The sequence below is a fragment of the Gopherus evgoodei genome, chromosome 2, assembly GCF_007399415.2.
Source record: "Gopherus evgoodei ecotype Sinaloan lineage chromosome 2, rGopEvg1_v1.p, whole genome shotgun sequence".
Taxonomy (NCBI): domain Eukaryota; kingdom Metazoa; phylum Chordata; order Testudines; family Testudinidae; genus Gopherus; species Gopherus evgoodei.
In genome coordinates, this window is record NC_044323.1 from 94,315,957 (window position 1) to 94,341,555 (window position 25,599).

At 44.5% G+C, this 25,599-nt stretch overlaps 2 protein-coding genes across 5 annotated transcripts in view; one reads left to right on the forward strand and one right to left on the reverse strand.

Moving 5' to 3' along the window:
* The window catches only part of MPLKIP (M-phase specific PLK1 interacting protein), a 60,833-nt gene extending 54,342 nt beyond the window's left edge, over positions 1-6,491 (reverse strand). For all 3 annotated transcript variants that reach the window (XR_003998899.1, XM_030551394.1, XM_030551393.1), the window contains exon 1: positions 6,008-6,491. Coding sequence is in view for 2 of the 3 variants with exons in the window: in XM_030551394.1 (XP_030407254.1) it covers positions 6,008-6,376 (369 nt within the window). In the remaining variant the exon portion in view is untranslated. The remainder of the gene's footprint in view (positions 1-6,007) is intronic.
* A 2,865-nt stretch (positions 6,492-9,356) lies between these two features.
* Positions 9,357-25,599, forward strand: part of SUGCT (succinyl-CoA:glutarate-CoA transferase) — a 473,401-nt gene continuing 457,158 nt past the window's right edge. For both annotated transcript variants that reach the window (XM_030551395.1, XM_030551396.1), the window contains exons 1-3: positions 9,357-9,734; positions 15,626-15,677; positions 15,773-15,846. In XM_030551395.1, coding sequence (XP_030407255.1) covers positions 9,557-9,734; positions 15,626-15,677; positions 15,773-15,846 — 304 coding nt within the window. In that variant the 5' untranslated portion in view covers positions 9,357-9,556. The remainder of the gene's footprint in view (positions 9,735-15,625; positions 15,678-15,772; positions 15,847-25,599) is intronic.

Below are 25,599 nucleotides of genomic sequence, written 5' to 3' on the forward strand. Positions count from 1 at the left end.
GGCTGTGCTCTCTGGTTCTCTGATACACTGCTTCTCTAGTACACTTGCCCCATATTCTAGGCAGGACTGATTCTAGTTTTAGATACAACACAAAGGAGGGAATGACCCACCGGGTCATTCCCATTTTTGTCTTTGCGTCCCCGGCCGACCTCAGCGAAGGTCAGCCAGGAGCACCCATGACAGCAGCAGACAGTACAGAACGACTGATAACCGTCATCTCTTTGCCAATTTACAATGGCACAGCAGACGGTACAGAATGACTGGTAACCGTCTCTGCTACCTTGCAAAGGCAAATGAATGCTGCTGTGTAGCGCTGCAGTACGGCCTCTGTCAGCAGCATCCAGTACATATACAGTGACAGCAACAAAAGGCAAAATGGGCTCCATGGTTGCTATGCTATGGCATCTGCCAGTGCAATCCAGGGAAAAAGGGCGCGAAATGATTGTCTGCCGTTGCTTTTACGGAGGAAGGAATGAGTGACGACATTTACCCAGAATCACCCGCGACACTGTTTTTGCACCATCATGCATTGGGATCTCAACCCAGAATTCCAATGGGCAGGGGCGACTGCGGGAACTATGGGATAGCTACCCACAGTGCAACGCTCCAGAAATAGATGCTAGCCTCGGTACATGGACGCACTCCACCGAATTATTGTGCTGTGTGTGGCTGCGTGCACTCGACTTTATACACTCTGTTTTACAAAACCGGTTTATGTAAAATTGGAATAATCCTGCAGTGTAGATGTACCCAAAGACACAGTTAACCCAAAACACTTACAGTAAAGAACATTATATTTGGGTTAAACAGTTGTTTTTCAAGTTCTACATAAAAGATTCCCTTCTTTAGATAACCAAATGTGGGTATTGTTGCTACATAAATCTTAATTAAATGCAGCACAAACTGTTTACAATGGACTAATTATTTGTCTGTTGGTGCTTTTGAGATCTGAATTTTATCAAAGCACAGACAAATTACATTAAAGGGACAGCCACTTAATTATTCTCACTGACTACTGTTCCAAGTACATAACCTAAGATAACTATAACAAACACTTTACTTTGTGAATCTGACAGCATTAGTATTGTTAATTTCACACTTTCCTCTGTAAACTTAGTTTCCTTTTGTGTAAATCTAGGCCCTTCACACACCAACAGATAAGATTTTAAACTCTCAAATTTGGCAGGAAAAACTTGGAACCAGACAAACTGCCCAGGGATGGTTTAAACCAGGGATCAGCAACCTTTGGCACGTGGCTCGCCAGGGTAAGCCCCCTGGCAGGCTGGGCCAGTTTGTTTACCTGCCACATCTGCAGGTTCAGTGGATCGCAGCTCCCACTGGCCGCAGTTTGCCATCCCAGGCCAATGGGGGCTGTGGGAAGTGGCGCGGGTCAAGGGATGTGCTGGCCATTGCTTCCTGCAGCTCCCATTGGCCTGGGACAGCAAACCACGGCCAGTAAGAGCCGCAATCGGCCGAACCTGCAGACGTGGCAGGTAAACAAACCGGCCCGGCCTGCCAGGGGGCTTACCCTGACGAACCGTGTGCCCAAGGTTGCTGATCCCTGGTCTAAACAATGACGCAGAAATTATGTATCTGAAGATACCAAACAGCAACAAGTTTTCCTTCCACACACAGAGATGGTCCCTACTCCTAGCCACAGAAGAGGAAGAACTGAGGATGTTGGGGACCATCCAGCCTCTCCAAACCATAATTCTAAAAATCTGGAGCTGCAAAGGGATGCACAGTAGATAAGTTTTTCCAGAGACCACCTGAAGTTTGATGGCACTGGAGGTACATCCCACAAATGGGAATATGCAGAAGTCACCTTGAAGAACATCTGATTTTTTTCACCCCACTTCTTGTTTCTCCATCTCATCACAATTAAATTATATGGATATGACTAGGATCTCACAAACAGAATGACTACAAGTAGAGAAGTAGAACAACGCCATAATTTTCATATCAGTGTACCCAAGTTATAAAAAAAATAAGTATATATAAACAAAAGAACAGTTGCTAATTATATTTCACAAAGCCTTTCATGAGATGTTAGTAGATTTACAAGTGTTCCCTAGACCAAGCCAACAAAAACTAGCAAAAAAGACTGTCATTAAGAGACTGTCATTTAAGCATGCATATTAAAAAGCAAAGCTCTGTATTCTAGACTTCAGAAGACTGATCCAAGAAAGAGATGCTTCACTTCACTATATTAGATTACAACATTTTAGAGGTTATAACACTGCTCCCAATCACCACACTCAGGAAATCTTTATTCTTTTTGTAACATTCTGCTTATAATTCTCATCATTCAGAAGACAATTAATTTATCCAAACTCAAAAACTCTCACACTAGATTTGTAGTAAATAGTTTGAAGGGATGATTGCGTTGTAGAAGTGTATTTAAAATTCTAACAGGCTCATTTAGACGTGAAACTCAATTTGGAATAAGGTGGGTGTAAAGTTAGGCAGGAATAGCTAACCCCTCCATGTGTTGATGCTTTTTTGGAATAAGAACCCCATTTTGAAATAAGCTCATTTGGAATAAAGCACTCATTCTGGAACAGGAGCTTCCACATATTGTTAATCACAAATTACTATTCTGAAATAAGTCCCTATGTATGTAGAAGTTCATATCTTAAAATATTACACATGACAAGTAGCTCCAAACACAAAAAAAGTGTTAATTCTTAATTTTATTACTGAGAGAGTGCGGGGAAAGGGAGACAAATTTCAGAACACTTAATATAGTGAAGCTATTCTCACATCAATCCTCCTTTGAATAGAAAACCTAAGGCTCTGTCTACACAAGAAAAACTCTCTCTAGCTGACATGGTTTAATACCATGATTTTAAATGTGGTAATAATGCCTAGAAAGGTAGCAATGGTCACTCCCATTCCCAATTTCCTCTGTTAGTGCTGAAAAGGTTTAGCTGCCAGCTCAGAGGAGCCAAGGGTTTTCAACCCTTTATAGAAAGCACAATAGGATACCATTTACCAGATTTTGCACTTCTTGTAATAATGCTGAAATTTTTTGTCCCATCTCCACATTTTTCCAACCTCCACTGATGGGAGAATCAGGGTTACCATCACTGTCAGCAATGGGACATTTCCCTGATGGAGATGGAGCCTCTGTATTCAAAAGTCTTACTAGTTACTACTATGCCCAAACGGTTAATCAAGTTAGCATAAAGAGGTGGTAGTGGAAGAAGAAAAACTTGTGGCAGAAAACTATGTCAAAGCTAAGTAAAGAGAAAACCCTATAATTAGACAGGGACAGGCATTTATTCAAACTGTTTTGAATATTAATATAACAACAAATCTATACTTAATACTATTTGCCTTTAAGCTTTTTTGTCCTTTTTAAAGAAGGTTATGGTAACTTAGGGTGCACATTCAACTGTCCTCATTTTTAGTGCTTGAAAAACACAATATTAAGTGTTAAGAAAACATCTAACAAACACTGTTAATAAGAATTGCCTTTTCTAAGTTGTGTTTCCAGACAAAAGATTTTAGATGGTTCTTCTAGGTCCCTAAACTTTAGGATGTCAGTAGTATTACAAACTTTAGAGGTTTTGATGTGTATGAGCAATGATGGGTTTACAGGAGAAAGAGAGAGAATATTCTTCTCTCCAATGGTAACACAAACTTTTGAACAGACAATGGAATCAAACTGCTCAGTACTCGTCATTTTCTTCCCAGAAGGCATTATGAAATAGCTTTCTCCTGAATGCAGGGGTCTAATCTATTAGAGACTAAGGGTATGGCTACACTTGCAGCTGTACAGCGCTGGGAGTTACAGCTGTCTTCGTACAGCTGTGTAGGGAAAGCGCTGCAGTGTGGCCACACAGACAGCTACCAGTGCTGCAGTGTGGCCACATTTGCAGCATTTGCAGCGCTGTTGGGAGTGGCTGAACAGGCATTCTGGGATACCTCCGAATACCTCTGGAGGCCAATTACAGTGCTTTTGGCGGCCACACTGGCGGAGCAGCGCTGCATCATCAGCGCTGCAATCATTATACCCCAGGCAGAGCAGGAGTACAGCCAGCGCTGCAGCCAGGGAGATGCAGCGCTGTATGTGCCTTGCAAGTGTGGACGGTAAGTTGCAGCGCTGTAAACCCACCACCAGCGCTGCAACTCTCCAGTGTAGACAAGCCCTAAGGGTATGGCTACACTTAAAACTTCAAAATACTGCCGCAGCAGCGCTTTGAAGTGCGAGTGTGGTCGCAGCGCCAGCGCTGGGAGAGAGCTATCCCAGCACTGCACATACTCCACATCCTCTACAGGTGTAGCTTGCAGTGCTGGGAGCCGCACTCCGGCACTGTTTACACTGGCGCTTTACAGCGCTGTATCTTGCAGCACTCAGGGGTGTGTTTTTTTCACACCCCTGAGCGCGAAAGTTGCAGCGCTGTAAAGCGCCAGAGTAGCCAACGCCTAAGTTGTGGGGACACAGTCATGAGTAGTTACACTTTGCCACAATATAACTTCTTCCTGATGTTTATTTATATATTCTGTACTTGTGCAACTCAAAGAACAGTTAAATTTAGTTATGGTACTTTTCTAAATATTTTTAGTATCTACCAGCATGAAGTTTAAGATCACTTGTTAACTGTCCCCTCCATACCTTTTACTCATCTTAGATTTCAATCCCTTCCTCCACTGCAAATTCCTACCTTTTATTCATTTACTCCCATAAAGAATACACCGTGAACAAAATAACTTGATCACTAATTTTACAGAAATTTAACAAACTATCCATAGCTTCCAGTGCTGTAAGAATAGTCCCATGTCAATAACCACTCTGAAAAGGCAAAACCAGAACGATTTAGCATGAAGATCCATGAACATCTTATCAGGCCCTTTTAGTGGGAATTGAAATAGGTTTTTCCAACTGAGCTGAAAACCAATACTAATTTCAGTAGTTACTAGGAACTGTGTTTTGCATGGCTTTAACACTGTTCACTTTCTACCTGATTGGCTTACTACTTTTTTTTTTTTTTTTTTTTTTTTTTGTTGTTAACATCTTAATGTTTGGCAGAATGTTCTCTACACTTACATATCAGCTATTGGGACTATGACCAGGGCATTTCTATAGTGCATGTGCATTCTGGTAAAGTTAGTTCTATAATCCTCCCCCCTACATACATACACACACTTTTGATTTTAAAGACAAAGCTTAAGTTATTAACTACAAAAGTTATGATGTTGCTAGCTAAGAAATATTTTACCCACACAGGAGTTGTTTTAACTATTAGCCCCATACAGAAACTAAGTACAATTGAGAAATTAGCATGGTGATTCACCGCTTTAAAATTGGAAGTTGAAAACCACAAAGCATTATTTAGACAGTACTTCACATCTCTTTTTAAAGTTCCTTTTGTAGCTAAGAAAGATTTTCAACTGTTTGAAAATAATTTTTTAAGTCATTTTAGCAGCAACAACCCATGCTTGACAGTACCTAATCTCCCAGTTATGTCAACTCAAGTAAGAAGTCCCAGGCAAAGTTACAAACATTCAAATTAATGTCAGCTCTTAAAAAACAAACTTAAAACAACTCGGTAAAACTGAGACCTGGGAAAAGGCTAAGATAAGGAAGCAGAGGGAAGAGTTTGTATGTTGCTTTCTTATCCCGTCCCTCAAATGCCAGGACAGGAGGGGGCGGGGGAATATTCCTGGGGTTCTTGTCTCTTTCCCAGTCCCAAAGGGTCTGGAAGGGGATTCTGCTTTGCGTGAGTTTTCCCCCCTTTCAGAAAATGTGGAAAGCGCTGGCTGTGTGAATCAGTCTCTCTCCTCCCTCTAGTACAGGGTGCGGGTGGATTTCACTCTGTATTACACTCGTCCCTCTTTTCTGGGATCTGGGGAGGGAGCCTAAGGGGAGAATGGAAGTTGGGGGGGGGGGCTGCTGCATGTTTCAATCAGCCATTATTCTCCTCCCTACACGCGCACGGCGCCCACACACCGAGGCACACAGCAGCCCCACCCGCTGTCCAGGCAGCTCCACCTCCCATACCTGGTAGTATCTCTGGGAGCCCCGCGGCGAGGACTTGTATTGCTGCGGATGGTGCGGCGGACGCTGCTGGGCCGCGGCCGGGGACACGTTGCCGTAGGGGGCCGAGTACCTGGGGCTGGCACTGTGCGGCCTGCGCGGGCTCTGACCCCCCGGGGACGGGCTCCCAAACCGCCCGCCGCCGCCATGGAAGCTGTGGCCTCGGGGCGAGTAGGGCCGGTGGCCGTACGGCGGCGTGTGGTGGGGGCTCCCGTAGCCCCGCGGGGAAGGCGGCACAGGGCCCCCGCCGGAGGGAGGGCTCCGAAACCCGCCGCCCCAGGGTCCCCCGCCCGGGTACGGAGGCGTGGGGGGGCGGAAGCTCTGTCGGTGCATGGCCCCGTTCCGGCTCCCACTGCGGCCTCGCAGCCCCGAGCCGCGAAACGAACGAAAAGTGCGCAACCGCCTCTGCTAACTGGCAGAGAGACACGGCGCGTGCGTGGCGTGCTGCGACGCTGCTCGCTGGGGCCCGACGCGCCCTGTGCCGCGGCCAGGAGGTTCCGGGTTCGGAGGTTCCGGGGAGGCAGAGGCACGACACTAGCGTTCCCCCCAGCATCATTTAGGGCACCGGGGTCCCTGGGGAGGAGGCACCCAGCCGTGCCGCGCAACGGGTCGGCAAGGTTTGGCTGAAGACGGCGAAGGTGAAGCTCTCCTCTTAGGAGAAGGCCCCTCGTGTTGTCACTGCTGGCTCCGCATGGACGGTGAAGTCCCATCCCCAAAGCAGACTGTAGCCATTAACCCGCTTTAGGTTCCAGGCAGGGTAGTGCCTTGTGGCTGGGTTTACCCGACACACCCAAACACCTGTGTTTTATCAATTCGAATAAATATAAACGTCAGAGGCACTTAGATCAGCCGCTGTTTTGAACAGATTTAGGAAGAAAAAAGAATCAGAGGGAGAGCTCCCTGGCTTGGGTAAGCATCACTGCTCTGGCTTCTCCTTGGCTGGTGCACTGAGAGCTTCCCCCCCTCCTGTTTCAATCTACTTTAACCACTGGTTCAAAATAAGATCCCATCTGCCCTAGTGGGTTTCCTCAGGCTTGGTGCCACTTGATGGCTCTTAAGGATTACTTTCTCCTAGTAGGTCTCAGGTACCCTCCTCTCTGGTCTTTTGGCTGCACAGATCAGCTTGTTGTTTTATAAAGTGATAGTCTTAGGCCATGGCTACACTGGCGCTTTACAGCGCTGCAACTTTCGCGCTCAGGGGTGTGAAAAAAAACACCCCCCTGAGCGCTGCAAGATACAGCGCTGTAAAGCGCCAGTGTAAACAGTGCCAGAGCATGGCTCCCAGCACTGCAAGCTACATCCATAGAGGATGTGGAGTATGCGACCACACTCGAAACTTCAAAGCGCTGCCGCGGCAGCGCTTTGAAGTGCAAGTGTAGCCATACTCTGTACTAGTGCAACCCAATCTTCACAGTATTTATCCTTGTCCTTTCAGACATGCTTTGATTAGTGAAATAGTTAACAATATTGACATTTAAATTATCACTGACAATCTGAGGTGTGAACTACCCCACTGAGTTGAATTGGGCTGCTCCCACATCAGAGCTATTGTTTCAGGCTCTGCAGATTCAGGGCCCGTCTACACTTGAAATGCTACAGCTGCACTGCAGAAGCACTTCAGTTAGACACTACTCTTATTGAAGGGAGGAGCTCTCCCATTTGTCTAGGCAATCCATCTCCCCTAGAGGGGGAATCTAGGTCAAAGAATTTTTCTGTGGAGCTACCATGGTCTATACTTGGGGTTAGGTCAGCTTAACCACGTCATAGAATCACAGGGTTAGACAGGACTGTGTCCACAAGGGTTATCTAGTCTAACCCCCATCCAAGACAACTTCATTTCAGTATTATGGTGGCTCTTTAATGTAGGTAAAATTAATGGAGAAGTGTAGCCCCTTTATATAAACCTTCCAAGATTCTATCATAGCTTTGAGAACGAGGGCCTCAATGCTGCATTCTGTGTGGGTGGACCAATGCCTAGCCCCATTTCTGCTTCAGCATGAGCGCCTATAACTTTTTTATTACCTGTCATTTAGGTGTTAAAATTTGCAATCTTGAAGTTAATTTAATCTTTTGCATTTTTTAAAAGAGCTAAGTAAAAAGAAATTACAAATACAAGCCATAAATTGCTGCATTTTATAAACCAACCTTGCAGAATACCATTTCAAACCAAACAAAAGTAACAGATAACCTGATTACCTCCATGAAGTTTAAACTGTGCTCCATATGAAAGAGGCCCAAACTTTACAGCCTAGTTGAGACTGTATTAAACTAATGCCTTGTTGATTCATTTCCCCCAAAATAGCTCAAATTGTTGATTTCCAACAAAATATGTTCTGTGATAGGTTTACCTATTTATGTCTATCAACATACTTATATGGTTTTATCACTGTAGTACTTGAATGCCTCTCAAATACATAAAAGTACAAATAACAGTAACAAATTTTGTTTCCCACCCTGAAAGTTCCTCAACAAAGGTATGCTAGAGTTTAAACTTGTTAAACTTTCTCTGGAAAAAAATAAGATACATCTCTTTATTCAGGCTGATTAAATGCAACTGGTGGAACTCTCCTCTCATCATCTTCTGGCAACATATCCTAGAGGATGATCATCAGTTTCTAGGGCAGTAAGGAATTTCCTTCCATACTAGGGGAAAATATAATACATTTGTGAGCTATATATTGTAAAGGACACTCTCATTGCCTTATGATGGATGCCTTACAAATGCATGGGCTGAATATGCCAACTCTAGTTTCACACAAAGTAAATTAGTACAAGAGAGATTCTCCCCAACTATTTGCTCAGCCAGGCAGAATAAAACTTCACAGCACAGGGTCAAAATTTATGCCACTCTGGGTTTATGTGAAGCAGCAGTGCTCAGTCTGAAAAGGATTTAGCAGAGGGGCAATACAGAGCAAAAATTGCTACTCTGGGAGCAAAATGTACTAGAAAGCCACCTAAGTCCCCATCTTCCCTAGAAGAATAAAGCAACAAACCACAGTGAAACAATGTCTGAGAACTCCCTGACCGTGACTGAGGCTGAGGGTTTTCCCCACAACCCTGAAGCCTAGCTACCCACTACCACAAGGAAAGGTGGTCTTATTCTCGCACTCACAAAGGAGGGACCAGGAGACATTTAGCGTCGCGCTTGCGTAGTCCACACAGCTGGGAACATTTTCACTCTCCGAGAAAAAATAGAAGAGACACTGAGAACTATGCCTGCGCAGTGCGAAAGGGGGAGAGAATTTCCGTGTGGAAGGGGTAGACTGGAAGTAGCGTAGCACTGCGCCTGCGCAGTACACAGGCCTGGGTACCTTTTTCACACACACGGAGGTGGGGAAGGTCCGAGTCAAATCGGACACTGATGCTCCTCCTCCAGTCCTCTTCCCCGGGTGCCTGCGGCTCTGATAGCGGTCGCTACTGCTCGCAGTGACTCTGTCCTGCGCCTCAGGACGTAGCCCACCGTGCCTCTGAGGCGTGTGATTTTTGTCCCGGCTCGGGCTGGCAGCCGCAGCAATGCTGGGCGCTGTGCTGCGAAGAAGGAGTTGCTCCTGTGTCAGGCGCAGAAGGAGTCTGTGCCCCACTCTCCCTAGCAGCAGTGGCTGCCCTGCCTCGCCCCTCTGCCCCAGCCCTCTGAGAATCCTCTCCTCACCTAGCAGCAGCAGAGGGGTGCAGGGAAGCTCTCTCCAGCCAGGTAGCCACATCTTTTAAACTCTTAACTTAATAAACCACTTTGTTTTTTATCTGGCATGGACACCAGGGATCGTGTGTGTCATGTAACACGTGCGCAGGGCCGTGGAAAGGAATCAAAGTCCAGGAGAAGTTTTACTTAAAAGTATCTCAGAGCAATCGTCTCTTCATATTATATTATTATTATTATTATATATGTGTACAGGTGAGAGACCTTTGCCATGTTTCCTGCCCTAGCGATCTTAGTTTAGAAAAACACAAGCGTTTACAGAGCAGGATGATAACGAACAAGCCAACGTAAATATTTGCTTGGCTGAGAATTATGCTATAGGTGTGATGTGCTATAATAAAATCGTTAATTCCCCAGAGGCGCAGAGAGCCTCTCACACACACACACAAACACTGAAATGCAACTACCTCTAGGGCTGCAGATACCGAGGGAAACTTCTGCTCTTAGGAAAAAAAAATATGATGAGATATTTTAATGTCCATGCAGGACATGAGAATATGACACTAATATCTTTTAATGATTGCAGACTGAATTCACATAGATTTCTAGATGGTTTTCTTTGTCCCCTAGCATTTTAAAGAAATTATTTTTTTTAATTAAGTTTATCTGAAATTGACTTGACTCTACACTCTTGCGGCAGAATTAGCAAAAACATAACTGTCTGGATTGCAAATGATTTATTTTTTCTAAATGAAAATGAACATTTAAGGGTATAATTTTCCACAGTGGCTGAGGAGGAATTCAAAAGGTTCTGATTCTAATGCAGACTTTCCAGGGTGGTCAGTGAATGTATGCAGGTGGCAAAAAAGTTAAGGGAAAATCATGGGAGGGGCTGGAGCCCAAGAAGAACTAATTATCAGACTACTAGCAGCAATATATAGAGAATACGTTGCACTTTTTACTTCAGTTATTAAGCTGTTTGTTTCCATTTTATGGGCAAACAACCCATTTTGTGAGCCTCCTATTATTTAACAAAACTTTTCACTGATTGGGATTTCATAATGGATTCACTCTCTCCTTTCCTGCAAGCTCTATTTTTATCTTTAATTAAAAAAAAACCTACTTTCTGGCGGTCATTTAATAAGTGGAATTGATTTGCTCATTTTCTAATCTGTTTCAAATACCAAATACAAATATAAGCAGCTGAACTGGAATGATCACTCCACAGCAGTAGCTTGTATTTTCATTATTCATTCAAATTGATTGCTGGTATAAGTGTGTGCATTGACGCTGCATCTACTTACACAATGAGTAAATGTGGCCACTGGAGGCAGTCTGCATGAATGAGAGAATATCCACTCTGCAATTCGGTGGAGGAGGGCTTGATTCTCCTCACTTGCCCAGATATGAATCAGAAGTAACTTAATTGAAGACAGTGGAGCAGCACTGGTGTAAAAGTGATGGGAGAGAAGAATCAGGCCTATGGAATGCTTCCTTTTGTCCCCTTTCTCCTATATCTGCCTCTGTTTTAAAATATAAAATAAAACTTTAAGATCTTTAGGATTAAAAGAAGTACAAATCAGTTCTACTATGAAATAACTTCTGGGTTTCTTTTTGTTAATGTTGTAATAAGATATGCTAACACACCTGACATGATCCTGCCTGTGTAAAGTGTACTAAATCTAATTTGGGAGACTTTTCTGTTTAAAATATCTTCAGAGTCTACAAAGTTTGAGTGGGCCTGTTTTTTTCTCAATCAGAGCTACTTATAATAGAGGTCCATGTGTTTGTCCAGTTTATTATAGGAATAAACAATTTTCAAGTATAACTACACCTGAGAGAGAGGAATTCTTGCACTAGTTGGGCAATAGGCTTAATTCAAAAAGAGGCAAAGTTGGTACTATTTGGTTAACTTAAGAAATCAAAAACTGGCACAGGAGAGGATGAAGATGGGGGATGATACTGGGATAGTAGGACTGAGGGAATGGTTTTGGCAATGTTCATATGACTAGTCTATTAGAATTGTTATTTCTCTGATGATCAAGTGGGCATAGATTGAGTGTATCATGTAAAAATCAGTCTGCAGCTCATTGGCTTACTATCAGAAAGCAAAACTGAGGCTTTATGTAAATTCATAGATAACTAGGCAAGAGTAGTTCCACTTATTAGCATTGCTTCTGAAACGTTCTGAATCAAGCTTTTGATCTACCTTCCACAGACCTTCCCCTTGCCTCTAATTGCGCTGGTCTACAATTTTTGAGAAATCGTCTGCTTCAGAGATAAAATGTGATCTTTATTATGTATTTTGATGTGCTGAATTCAAATATGACAATTAAAACAACCGATTGGCTACTGTTTCTAAGATATTTAAATTTTTACATTTTATGTCTATGTATATTGTGTAGATAGTAGAGTTTTAATCATAAATTGTAAACCTAGGTCTTTTCATATGTTTATGGTTGCTTTACATGATAATATTTCACCTGTCCTGTTTATGTAACACTTTAAAAATCAGCAAAAGGGTTATATAAATAAAATTGATTATGAAACAAAAGGCAAAAAACTATTATGTACATAGTTTAGTCCTATTCAGTGTCTACTCGGCGCTTCTTGGCTTGTCTCTTGTATTCATTAAATGGAGCATCTCTTGTCACTGTCCAGCAATAGTCTGCAAGCATTGATGGGCTCCATTTGCCCTGATAGCCTGCCAGGAGATTCCACTGCTGTAGTCTGGGGTCCAACAGCTCTGCCTTACTCTTGGCTAGTTCCAAATCCCTGACAAGGTCATTCAGTTCACCTTGTGTTATGAGGTGTGGTTCAGAGGAGGAGGATAGGAGAAAATGTGGGTCCTGTGACATTGATGGTTCAGGACCAGAAGTTTCCTCCTCTTCCTCTTCCTCATCTGGCTCAAGTGAGAATGATTCTGGTGCATCAGGAACTGGCAGTCCTTCTCCGTGGGGTACTGGGCATATAGCTGATGGAATGTTTGGATAATGCACAGTCCACTTTTTCTTCTTTCACACACCTGTCCCAACTGGAGGCACCATGCAGAAGTAACAATTGCTGGTATGATCCGTTGGCTCTCTCCAAATCATTGGCACTGCAAAAGGCATAGATTTCCTTTTTCTGTTCAACCACTGGCGAAGATTTGTTGCACAAGTGTTGCAGCATATGTGTGGGGCCCACCTCTTGTCCTGATCTCCAATTTTGCAGCCAAAATAACGGTGATAGGCTTTCTTAACTATAGTGGTTATACTGCACTTTTGTGATGCAAAAGTCATTTCACCACAAACATAGCAGAAGTTATCTGCACTGTTCACACATGTACGAGGCATCTCTGCTCACTTTGGCTAAACAGAAATGTGTCCCTTTGCAAAATCAAACATTGACAAATAAGAGAGCACGACACTGTATGAGTTCTAGAGCTGATATAGGGCAATTTGTTCAGCAGAGTGATGAGTGGATTGCATCATCCATGACTTCTAGGAATAACATGATGCAATTTATATCATGTATGATGCAATACCAGCTTCAGATTGCATCATTCATTGTTTTGCCTAAAAAACAAGTAATGTCCAAACCCAGTCATAGATTTATTCATAGATCCAGTCAAAGATGTATTTTAGTCATTTCTGGTTTAAATAGAGATCCCTTCCCTTTATAACTCACTTATCCTCTGCCATTCCCAAGTCAAGGGTTGTATATACAGACCCAATAGCATATCTTGAAAACTAGAGCCAATCAACAATTTTAAGCATCATTTTCATTCTCAGTGACCCAGAATTAGTAAAGTTGGACTACATTTATTTCAGAAGCATTTTGGCTGTATAGCAGTGTTCTCTGTCACTGGGACAACACCTATTCAACTTCCCATATCTATTGCCCAACAGACCGCTTCTCCCAGAAACACTTCGGCATTTCTCCTATGCTGACCCCTACTCCAGTGGGGCCATGGTCATTGGTTGGGGTTCCTAATTAATACCGTAATATGAATGATATGATAATAATGGGGACTCAGTCTCTTGTTAATTATTGCTTTGTGTAAATGCATATTTTACAGGTGAAATCTAAATACTTTGCAGACTTCCCTTAGAGAGTCTAAAGGGACTTTAAAGGACTGTCAACTGCAGCTGCAGAACTTTTTGATTCTGAAAGTGCCTTTAATTGGGAAACTACTCTTGCTGTGGTAGTGTATGTATGAGAAAGGGAGAAAATCAGGCTCTATATGGTCGGTGGAACAGTGAAGAGATTGCAAGTTTTGGAGAGGATGGAAAGAAAGGCAGACTTTTCGTCATCTGCAGATGTTCTTATAAAGTTGTGTTCTTCTGTAATGCCCTGATTCAGCACTTAAAACACACTTAAACATATGCTTACCATTAATCACGAGAGTAGTCAGTCTTAATGAAGTCAATAGGACAACTTACCTGCTTAAAGTTAAGCATATGGTTAAATTCTTATCATCTGGGGCCTAAGTGAGTTTACAGATGAACGGCTGATGACGTGTCATCAAGCTCTGTGTGGCTTTATTGAGGTTGTACCACCAAATATTTTATATTGATATCCAGCATAATTACTAGTAAACTATTTTTCAACCTCTCCAGTATTTACAGTGAAATACAAAAGTACTAAACATATGTACCTGACTTCCTGTATTTAAGATGTGCAAAACAACTATGAGGCAAATATTTAGACAGACTTTTTTTTTAAACGCTGACTAGTCTGCATATCACACTTCCTCATGGCAACAACAACAGTCACAACAACAAAACAAACCACCTAAATCCCTCTGGAGAGATTTGTAATAATTGAGGAAAATGTCTTACAATTGAAGACACTATTTTTTTCATTGAGTGCAGGGTGGTGAATTAAAATATTTGAACAGGGGCCTTAAATTCCCAGTCCATCCTAATATTCTGTGTGCATGCTTTGTAACTGATGACTAGAGAGAAAGTGAGACTGTCTTACAATATACTTTCTTTATGCTTTATGTCTTTTCCCCTTGTTTGAACAAGTACATGAGTAAAGATGAGTTCCTCCTGGCTAATGCTATGTAACCTTTCTAGTTTTAGCAGAGGTCTGCTTTCATTTTTTAATTATTTATCAAAATTGCTATGGCATTTATCACTATAGTATCTGAACATCTAATTGATATTAATTAATACACCTCACAATATCCCTATGAAGTAGCAAAATATTATTATCCCCCATTTTACAGAGGGGTTAAGTGACGTGCCCAAGATCACCAAGACGATCTGTAACACTTGTGACCTAAACTGCAAGTCTATTACCTCCCCTTGTGGTTTAATATCCTTCATATAGTTTTCAGTGATGGTCATGGTCGGGAGGAAAGGGGGGAGAAGGAAGGAAAAATATGTGTGGATAAATTTCTTGAGCATATATTTGCCATCACGAGTGCTATCAGACAGAACAAATATTTTCTTGGTTTGTGCTCATCTGCTTCAGTTTTCAAGTGCCTTTTAAAATGTGAAGACACGCTTTTTGGATGTGTTGTAAGAGCTGACCCTACTTTTGATTGTCAGCATAGGTCAAACTACTCTGCAGCTGGGGAGTCGTTATTTCATGTCAGTCTGTTATCCATTAGTTTTAATTCATATATCTTCTTGACACTGACTGCTATGAGTTTATTGGCTCTTTCCACAGGCTGCTGCTTATCAGTATGTAACAGGCACTTAAAAAAATAACGAACAATATATTGTAGTGTTCTAAGGGGTTTAAAATAGGATGTACAATACTAATAATTTACATCATGCTTTACAAACATTAACTGATTTTATATATCTGAAGCTGTTGTTATCCCCATTTTACGCAATGTGGGTAGCAAGGCAGAGTGTGATATAGCAGATATTTCGGACTTCCGCGGAGAGACATTAATCTCCTTAAAAAAAGAGATTCACAGTAAAATATTGTTTTCTCTTTCTTACCAGGTGCTAATAAGGTGAAGCCGCTAGAAGGTGTGAAAATTCTTGATCTAACAAGGTTTGTGTCTGCTGTTTGTAGTTCAGAATAGTTTTCTGAGATTCAAATACTGTGACAGAACAGCTACAAAAACCCACTGCTTTTTAATATTGCAGGGTACTTGCAGGACCCTTTGCAACAATGAATTTAGGAGACCTAGGAGCGGAAGTTATTAAAGTGGAAAGACCAGGTAAGGTTTCTTAATATAATCAGAATGAGGATTAGTTTAATCATTAGTTGTCTATGTACTTTTGAATAGTTTTTTTCCTCTGTGCTGTTTTAACGGGTGCCCTGCAATCCTTGGAGGCACATTGATTTATAGTCAAGGCCCATTAGGCGTTTGAGGAGCGCAGTATAGGCTGAACATGTAAAATGCAATTCTCTTGACTGCTTCCCCCCCACCCGCACCTCACAGAAGTGAGGAGAAAGAAAATGCTAGGTTGAGTGGTGGTGTGTGTCTAGCTAGGCCCTTGGAAAACTTTAATTTTTTAACTATTACTATGTAGCCTACAGGTTTTGACTCTTTTTGGGGCCCTGTGGATATCATTCTATTTCCAGTTTCCTGCAGACTCACTGGTGGAGAAGTAGTTGCTGGCATACTTGCTGGTCTAGTTACTGGAGCTTCTCTTGTCAATTTATTCTAAAAACTGTAATTTAGTGTTAAGTGTAGATACGTTTCGTTCAAAAGTAACTTATGTCCTTAAGTCTTTTAGGAAGGATAAGGACATGAGAAGTCTGAAGTTCTAAGATCAAGTCCTTTTTGGGTTATGGATTCAGAAAATAATGTTAGTCCACTTAGCAAAAGACTTTAGACATGAAATGTATGTTACCTGTTACTCAAAATTTAGATTGTTTTCCTTTAAATTATTTAGAAAGATTCTCCTTTGGCCTCAGACTAAGTATTTTTGGCCTAATGAGTTTTCTTTATCACATGAAAAGGCTTTTAAAACAGGGTTTAGGGAAAGAGTGCTGCAGTCTGAACTATAATGTCATGACAAACAGAATCCTTCCAGAAATTATGTATTATTTTTGTGATTTATTTTTATTACAGGAGCATCCAGAGGCCCCAGTCAGGGAGCAGAGCCTCACTGTGCTAGATGCTGTACACACATTTAATGATAAAATTGTCCTTGCCCCAAGAAGTTTATAAGCTCATTATAGGACAAGAAATATAGTAACGTCTATTTTTTTTCTATATTGTTATGACCCTTATGTATTGTTGGTGGCTTCAGAGGATAGCTGCAGGCTACCAGTTAAAACACATGGTTTGCTCTACCTGCAAAGCCAATTGTGAATAAGGCAGCTTATTTAAAACAGACAAAAAAAGACTAAAAATTAGTACAAGAGTCAGGAGGTTTGGGGCCAGCCTATGCAAAATGGTTGGGGCCTACCATGCTAAATGGAATTGTTTTGAATCCAGAATAGGTTTTGTACCTAGAGATGTATAACTGGACTGATGTTATCACTGATATATGGCAACATATTACACTTTATGTGGTGACCTTGTTAGATCTCGTAAACTGATGGCCCTGAGATTAGTTGTTCTATATTACCACATGAAAGACCTTTGATTGATTTCCTGGTCTCATCACTTGCTTCTTAGGCAAGGGTTGGGAGTGCTGCAGAAGCACTCCCATTCTCTTTGACCTCTGGAAATAAAATACACCCATCTGCTTTTACAGCTGGATTTAGTGAATCATTTGCCTCTGGCATATTAATCAGACATCTGTTACTGATTGAAACACCAGGTTTCTAACTGGTCATTCTGGACTCTTTTCTCCCATCAGTACACAGAGGATTTCCAAAAGAAACTGCTATTAATGCAATGGAAATTTATGGGCTTGTGTAAAACTTTAGCATTAGGTTCCTGATACTATGAAAATAGAATCTTTATTTTGAGATACACTCTGATCTGTTGTTGCTACAATTATCAGTGTATAGGAGTGGCACAGCATTGTTACAGTGGTGGCGCCAAACTAGGCATGCAATAAAAGGCATTGTTAGCATAATTTGATCTATCTAGGCCCCAAGTTGAAGCTATGAAATTAAGACTTTTATTGACTTCTGAAAGATGAATGCACCAATGCTTCTTTCCTCTCTTACCCTGTACATCTAGAGGGAACAGTGATTATGACTCTCATTACAAAAAACTCTCCAATGGCTGAAAGCTTCTGTAAAACGTTGACAGTATATGAAATTATAATTCTACAAATGAGAAATATGACTGGTATTAATTATTTTGGGTAGAGATTTTTTGGGAGCGGGAAGATTGTAGCCATATTTGCCTGGATATAGCTGGCGTTCCAAAAGAAGGCAACAAAACAGACACCAGTGTTTTCAGGGTTCAGATCCATGTATGTGATTTTCCTGAGTTGCAGATCTTTCTATTTCTGTCCAGGCTCTCCCACTATATCCCCAGTACAAGTGATTTAGGCTGGCCCACCTCTCTGCAGGATTCCCAAACCCTGAATGCCATGGCTTCTGCTGCAGCTCTGAGTTCTTGTTCCTTCTGCCCCTCTCTTCCAAGGAACAGAGGGGGAGCCAACTACCCAAGAGCTGGCCTTATTTTTCAGCAGCTGATAGGTGCCAGTATAAGAATCTGGATAGCCTGATAGAAATGAGTACAATTGTAAGCGTAGGAGTACCTAGATTAGGAATAGGAACTTTTAGTCTTGTTCCTGTTGGTTGTAAATAGCATGTGATTGCAGAATGGATTTCTGTGAAATGCAGATGGGGAAGGGAGACCAGAACTGAAACATCCATAGAAAATATATAACTCATTCATTCAAATAACATATAGGGTAATACATAATGGTAAATTAAACAAAATTGGCTTAAACCCTGTGAGTTGGCGGAGATCTAAGTAGGTATAGGACATTCTTAACCTTGACTTTAATATTAATGTATTTTTTTCTGGGAATTTTATTGTGGTTTTGTAACTAAAAATGTCATACACAAACACTAAAGGAGATGCTAAAATGTAATATTACCATGAGATATTTCTAATGATTTGATGATATGAAGTAACCTCTTCAATTTTTATAGCCATACTCACCTGTACACCCTGGTTGCTTTATACTACTCTGGAGAATCACAAAGCACACACTACTCTACACTCCTCTACAATCCTTCCCCTCAATCATTCCTCCCTGGTATCCTTCACTCTCTGTTACACGTACAGACACAGTTTTCTCCACCTTCCTGAGCAGATGTGGCAGGTCTTGTAGCTTTTGAAAAAAAAATTGTTTTAAGATTAATGGTAATGTTTTGCCATTATTTTTTATTAACTGAAAGTTTATCTGTTACCAGATGCTGATGCATAAAATCTAATCAGTAGAATGTCCTCTAGACAGTATTTGGTCCTGCCATGAGGGCAGGGGACTGGACTCGATGACCTCTCGAGGTCCCTTCCAGTCCTAGAATCTATGAATCTATGATGTTATAGGTAATTTTCTAAGAACAATGATTTTAGCAAGAGCCATGTGAAAATTTCTTAACTGAATATGCAACACAACTCTGTATGGAAGGGATGGAAATTGTATGGTTATTAGGCCCTGTACATGGATTTTAAAGAGGAATTGCCAATTTAAAAATCATATTTTATGCAAACTCTTACTTCATTATGTTATTCATTGTGACAGAGTGCTGAGGTCTAATAGAGGGTCAGCACTCTGATCACTGTGGCCTCAATTAGCTTCCCCAGTGATGGCTCGTTGAGGAAATGAGGAGGAAGTAGTTAATCAGACAAGGAAGTTGTGTGATTTAAGGAATTAATTGGCCCATCAGCTGATTATCTTGATAAAAGACAGAAAGGAAGTGCCAGAGCATGGAGTACAGGGCTAGTTGAGCCCAGATTGAAGGAAATTCCAAGGAAGGGAGATCTCATTTCCTCCCTGGTCCCTGATGAACAGGAGGTGAAGGTCATAGAGATTAGGACTGTTTTGTTGCACTGTACAGGTGTTAGTGGAGGGGACTTGAATAAATTATACAGCGTGGACACTAAAATAAGAAAGTCGGAGCCATTCCTGGGGTAGCCGGGGGAGTTGAGGGGAGGAATGCATGTCCTTTGACAAATAAAAGTGTAGATGTTCAAAGCTGAAGGATTTAAAGCAATTGCTTACACTGTTTATGTTGTTTGCCCGCTTTTTAAAATTTGCTTCAGCTTGGATAGGTTCTTAGTGCTGCAATGTTTGGGTTGCAAATGCTGAAGGCGAATGTTAGCTTGTGTTTAGAAATATTTCTAATTAATTTTTAAAAAAATCTACAGTTTGGGCAATGTTTGAGTTAACATTGTCTCTTTAAAATATGTGTCTTGAATGAAAATTAGGTAAGCATATAAAATTAGGAATACCTTATCCCACCAACGAAATGATATAGATCAGTGGTTCTCAACCTATTTACCATTATGGGTCACATATGCGGGTTGCATATGCAGCTCTCTGTTTTATGTGAGCCACATCCACACAATATATAAAGTACCTGTATGGCTCTGAGGATGTCACATGGGCTGCAAGTGGCCCACGGGTTGAGAACCACTGATGTAGATTCATATTGCATTAGTCAGATTGAATTTTAAAGTGTATTTTGCACTGTACCAGAGTAAACACCCATAGGACACATCCCATACCAGTAGGGGAACAAGCAGGTGTTTTCCCATCACTGTATTATGTTTCAGTAGTTTAATATGCCCTGAGCTAAAGCTTTTCTGTGTGAACTTAAACTGGAGTACGTTTTGTTGCACAGAGGTAGAATGCTGAGCAAATTACTTGCCTCTTGAGGTTGGCCACAATTAGGCACGTAAGTCAGAGATATTGAAGTAGAATTGAACAGATTGGTATGGCAAGAAACAAGAGACTAGAGCTTCATTTAAAAAATAGTCTCAATTACAGTAACTATTTTCTTTACTTTTTGTTGTTGTTACACATGTCTTGAAATGGGGATTACAAGCACTTGGATTCATTGATTAAAAGGTGTCTGCCCACTGATTCATCTTCCTGAGGCTGATTCTAATATTCCAAATCACTGACCAGTTTCAAGTAGCTGACTTAAAAAAACAACCTGTCAGAGAAATGTTTCCTTCTCTTTCCCTTAAATGTAAACTCAATTTTGTACCAGTGAAAGATTTTCTGTGTATAAAATTGTTACAGCCTTAAAGTCCAGTATTTCGTATCCGGCCATGAATAGAAATGGGATCTTTATTCCATTGGAAAGGGAGATTCTCAGTTTCCCGCAGAACATTCACTTCTAGCTCTGGAAGTGTCCGAGGTTAACAGACTTCAGGAGTGAATTTTTAGATACCCCCTCCCCCAAAATAAAATAAGCATTTGTTTTATGGCTCCCTCTGAGCCTGGTAGCATGGTAGTTATGGCCTGAATTTATCTCTGTCTTGTAGGATCATAACAAGTTACTGCTTTTGTATATTTTACTTTATTATGACTGATTTCTGTTCCCACTCTATGCTGGTATTTTTTAGATTTGAAGAAGTTTTCTTAAGAACTTCCTTGTTGTTTTAGATACTAATAACAAGTGCTTTGTCCTAGTGTAATAGCTAGATTTCTTAAGTTTTGCAGATTTTATTTGTTTAGTTGAGTTTCTCTTAAAATTATACAAGTGGAATAACAAACTCCTGGGAGTGCAGTTGTTTCAGAGGTATTTCCACATTTGGCCTCCAGTCTTGTGCCTCACTACGCACTTGAGGCATGCAGATATGTCATAGCAGCTGCACATTATGTCATGTGTTTTTCCTTACATAAGTTTCCGGCCATTTGAAAAAAAACAAAACCTTTCTCTTTTTTTATTTAAAAAAACCCACTAAAGTCAAACCACACACTCATTTATTATACTTAAATCGGAAACCTATCCACAATGAACACCTAAGAAAAGGATTCTACCAATTCAGCCAACAAATCATCCTCTCAGAGACTTGCTCCTGCAACTTTGTTCACTAGGGTGTTACATTGTTTAATTTTGGAAAGGTCACAGTCCCATACCAATAGGTGAAACTGAAAACTAGGATTCAAAGTGTAATGGGTATAGGGAGGAAGCAGGGTCTTGTGGTTAAAGTACAAACCTAAGATTTGGGAGGACCTGCATTTTATTCTTAGCTCTGTCACATTCAGATCTTGGAGGAGTCACTTAACCTCTCAGTGTCTGCTTCCCACATCTGTAAAGTGGGTTAATAAACTCATCCTGTGACAAAAGCCCTACTTTACAGGGGTGTTACTAATTTACTCCATTATTGGTGTTAGTAATCCACTTTGAGATCCTTATAGGAAGGAACTGTAGAAATGTATTGATGATATGGATTGAACTGGATATGTGTAGAAAAAAGTGTAATGATAGTTTCCCAAGCTCCTCCCATTTGAGACACCAAAATGTGGAGTTCTTGGTAACTGTAATTTTTTATGTTTGTACAATGCCTGGCACAATGATGTTCAGCCTGGCTGTTGCCTTTAGGTGCTACTGCAATATAAATGTGATATAATAATATATGCTGCTTTAAGCTCTGCTGGGTTACTCAAGCTTGGTTCCCCCTTCCATAAGGTTCATATTCATTCATGGCAGGGGCGGCTCTAGGCACCAGCAAAACAAGCAGGTGTTTGGGGCAGCATGGGGTGGCATAATGCTGGGGCCCCAGCTCTAACCTGAGGCAGTGTCCTGGGCTGGATCCTGACCGCCCTGTTGTTCTCTGACAGGGTGCCACTGGGGCTGTGCGGCGGGGCAGGGGGAGCGTGTCGCTGCTGCTCTCCCACAGGCAGCAAGCAGCCCCCCTCAGGCAGGAGTCGGTAGCGTGGCCCTATCCCAGTCGCGGAACACAGAGGGTGGCAGCGGACATGGCGGCCGGGCGGGCTGCTCCTCCAGCGCGGGCTGCAGGCTCCTCCTCAGTTTGTTGCTGTCACCACCTCCTCCTCCTCCTCCTCCTCCCCGCTTTGCCACCTCCTGCTCAGGGAGGGGACCGGCAGCCCAGACTGAGCCAAACTTGTGCCGCTGACAGGGCCGGTGCAAGGAAGTTTCGCGCCCTAGGCGAAACTTCCACCTTGCGCCCCGCCAGCCCTGCAGCAGCTCCCTGCCCCCCCCCCCACCATGAAGTGTGCCGCCTGTCCCCGTGGCAGCTCCCCACCCCCTGGCCTGAGGACCCCTGCGGTACCTCCCCACCCCAGCTCACCTCTGCTCCGTGTCCTCTCCAAGCAGGACTGCGCAGTGGAACCCCTGGACTGGCAGCTGCTGGCAGCGGCGTGCTGACCCAGGGGACCTCCCTGGGTTGCCAACGGGGCACCAGGGCAGCCCAGAGGATTCCGGGGGCCTGGGGTCTTTGGAGGCAGGGGGCCCCTGCTTTGGCACTGGGGGGCCCTTCCGCTCCGGGACCCGCCACCTAAGTGCCCTGGAGACCCGCCACGGGCCCCCCCCACCGCCGAATTGCCGCCGAAGTGGGACCAGCTGCCGAAGTGCAGCTGGGTCTTCAGCGGTAATTCTGTGGTGGAGGGCCCCCACCGCAGGTCTCCGGAGCACTTCGGCGACTGGTCCAGAGCGGAAGGGCCCCCCGCCGCCGAATTACTGCCGAAGACCGGGCTGCATGTCGGCAGCGGGTCCCGCTTCGGCGGTAATTCACCGGTGGGGGGTCCTTCCGCCCCGGAGCGGAAGGACCCCCCACCAGCAAGGACCGGGAGCAGAAGAAGCTCCAGGAGCCTGGGCCCCACGAGTGTTTTCCGGGGCTCCCGGAGCGAGTGAAGGACCCCGCTCCAGGGGCCTCAAAAAACTCTCGTGGAGGCCCCTGCTGAGCCTGGGGCAAATTGCCCCTCTTGTCCCCCTCTCTGGGCGGCCCTGCTGGCGCGCTGACCCAGAGGAAGCCCTGGGTTGCGGGCTGCTGCGGCGGTGCCCTGACCCAGGGAACACCCTGGGCTGCCGGCTGCTGCAGCGGCGCGCCGACCGAGGAAGCCCTGGGCTGCCGGCAATGGTGCGTTGACCCGGGGGACCCCCTGGGCTGCCGGCTGCCGTGGCGGCGCCCTGACCCGGGGGACCCCCTGGGCTGCCGGCTGCCGTGGCGGCGCCCTGACCCGGGGAACCCCCTGGGTTGCCGGCTGCCGTGGCGGCGTGCTGACCCAGGGGACACCGTGGGCTGCTGGCTGCCGCGGCAGCGCGCCAACCCAGAGGAAGCCCTGAGCTGCCGGCAACAGAACCGCCTGGGTTGCTGGGTGCCGTGACGGCGCGCTGACCCAGGGGACATCCTGGACTGCGTGCTGCCGCGGCAGCGCCCTGACCCGGGGAACACCCTGGGCTGCCAGCTGCCGCGGCGGCGCCCTGACCCGGGGGACCCCCTGGGCTGCCGGCAACGGCGCCCTGACCTGGGGGACCCCTGGGCTGCCGGCTGCCGCGGCAGCGCCCTGACCCGGGGAACCCCCTGGGTTGCCGGCTGCCGCGGCGGTGCACTGACCCAGGGGACACCCTGGACTGCGGGCTGCCGCAGCGGTGCCCTAACCCCGTGGAACACACTGGGGTGCCGGCTGCCGTGGCGGCGCCCTGACCCGGGGGACCCCCTGGGCTGCCGGCAACGGCGCACTGACCCGGGGGATCCCCGGGCTGCTGGCTGCCGCGGCGGCGCCCTGACCAAGGGGACACCCAGGGCTGCCGGCTGCCATGCGGGCAGCTCAGACTCCCTCTCTGTCCCAGCAGCAGCGGCTGCTCAACCATTTAAAAAAAATTGGGGGTGCTTTTTGGCTCCCCCAAATCTTGGCGCCCTAGGCAACCGCCTAGGTCGCCTAAATGGTTGCACCGGCCCTGGCTGCTGAGTAGGCTGAGCCAGCAGCCGGCTCGCAGGGTGCTGGGGAGCAGGAGGCCCCGGGCACACTGCCCTGCGATCACCAGCTGCTGGCTGGTTGGCCCCGGCAGCCGAACCCCACAGTCACCCCAGCTCGCTCCACGTGAGAGCTACAGGCGGTGCCCCCCGTCTGGCTGGCTCTGTCCCCGGCCACGCTGTGGGGTGACTGCCCAGGATTTTGGGTGTTGCTGAGGCTGCCCCACGCCAGGCTCCCTGGGGTGCGCTGCCCCTCCAGCCACGGGGCCCCTAGGCCAGTGTGGGAGCCAGGCCGCAGTCCTGCTCTCAGAGCCTCCTCCCCTCCCCCTGCTGCATAGCAAGACGTGGGACCCTGGGCATGGCTGCTACAGCCATTTCAGACTGGAATTGGCGCTGGGGGAGTGGAGGTGATTGTGCCCTGGCTGGAGGGACCAGTCAGCCCTCCCGCCCCCACCTACATGCCCACTGCTTGCTCCTCCTGGCATGGGGCTGTGACACCCAGCTCTGGAGGGCAGCACAAAGCCCCTGGGCATGCTCGTGGGGAAGGAGAGACAGGAGGCAGAGCTGTTAGGTGTCTCCCACACAGCTCCAGGCCCCTCTGGCTACTCGGCAGCGACAGCCAGACTGGGTAGCCTGCCAGCAGCATGGCTTGGTCGGACTCGCATGGACCACATGAGCCCTGGGATTGGCGCTGATGTCCTGCCTATGCCAAAGCCTCTGGCGCATGGGCAGCCCTAGCTCTGTCTAGGCAGAAACAGCCCAGCTCACTCCATGGCCGGCCCAGCGAGTGAATGAGTACACTAGTAGGAAATTGTTTTATTTCACTAACTACAAATTCTCTGTTTTAATTATTTTTAATTTTAAACAGTCAAAAACAAGACAAAACAAACGTTGAAAAGTGAAAATGTGTAAAAGCCAAAAAAAGTAAGGGGGCGGCCAAATTTTTTTTGCTTGGGGCAGCAAAAAACCTAGAGCCAACCCTGATTCATGGAGAGGGAGGAGTTAAAGTCTAAGCACAGTAGGCACATGCCTAGGACTGTGGCTTCCACAGTCATGTGATTATTTCTGAATCAAAATTTTCATTTTAAAATATATATTTCTAGCTCTCATGATTGAAGAAAAGCTTCAAAATTGAACCTAGGCATAACGGGT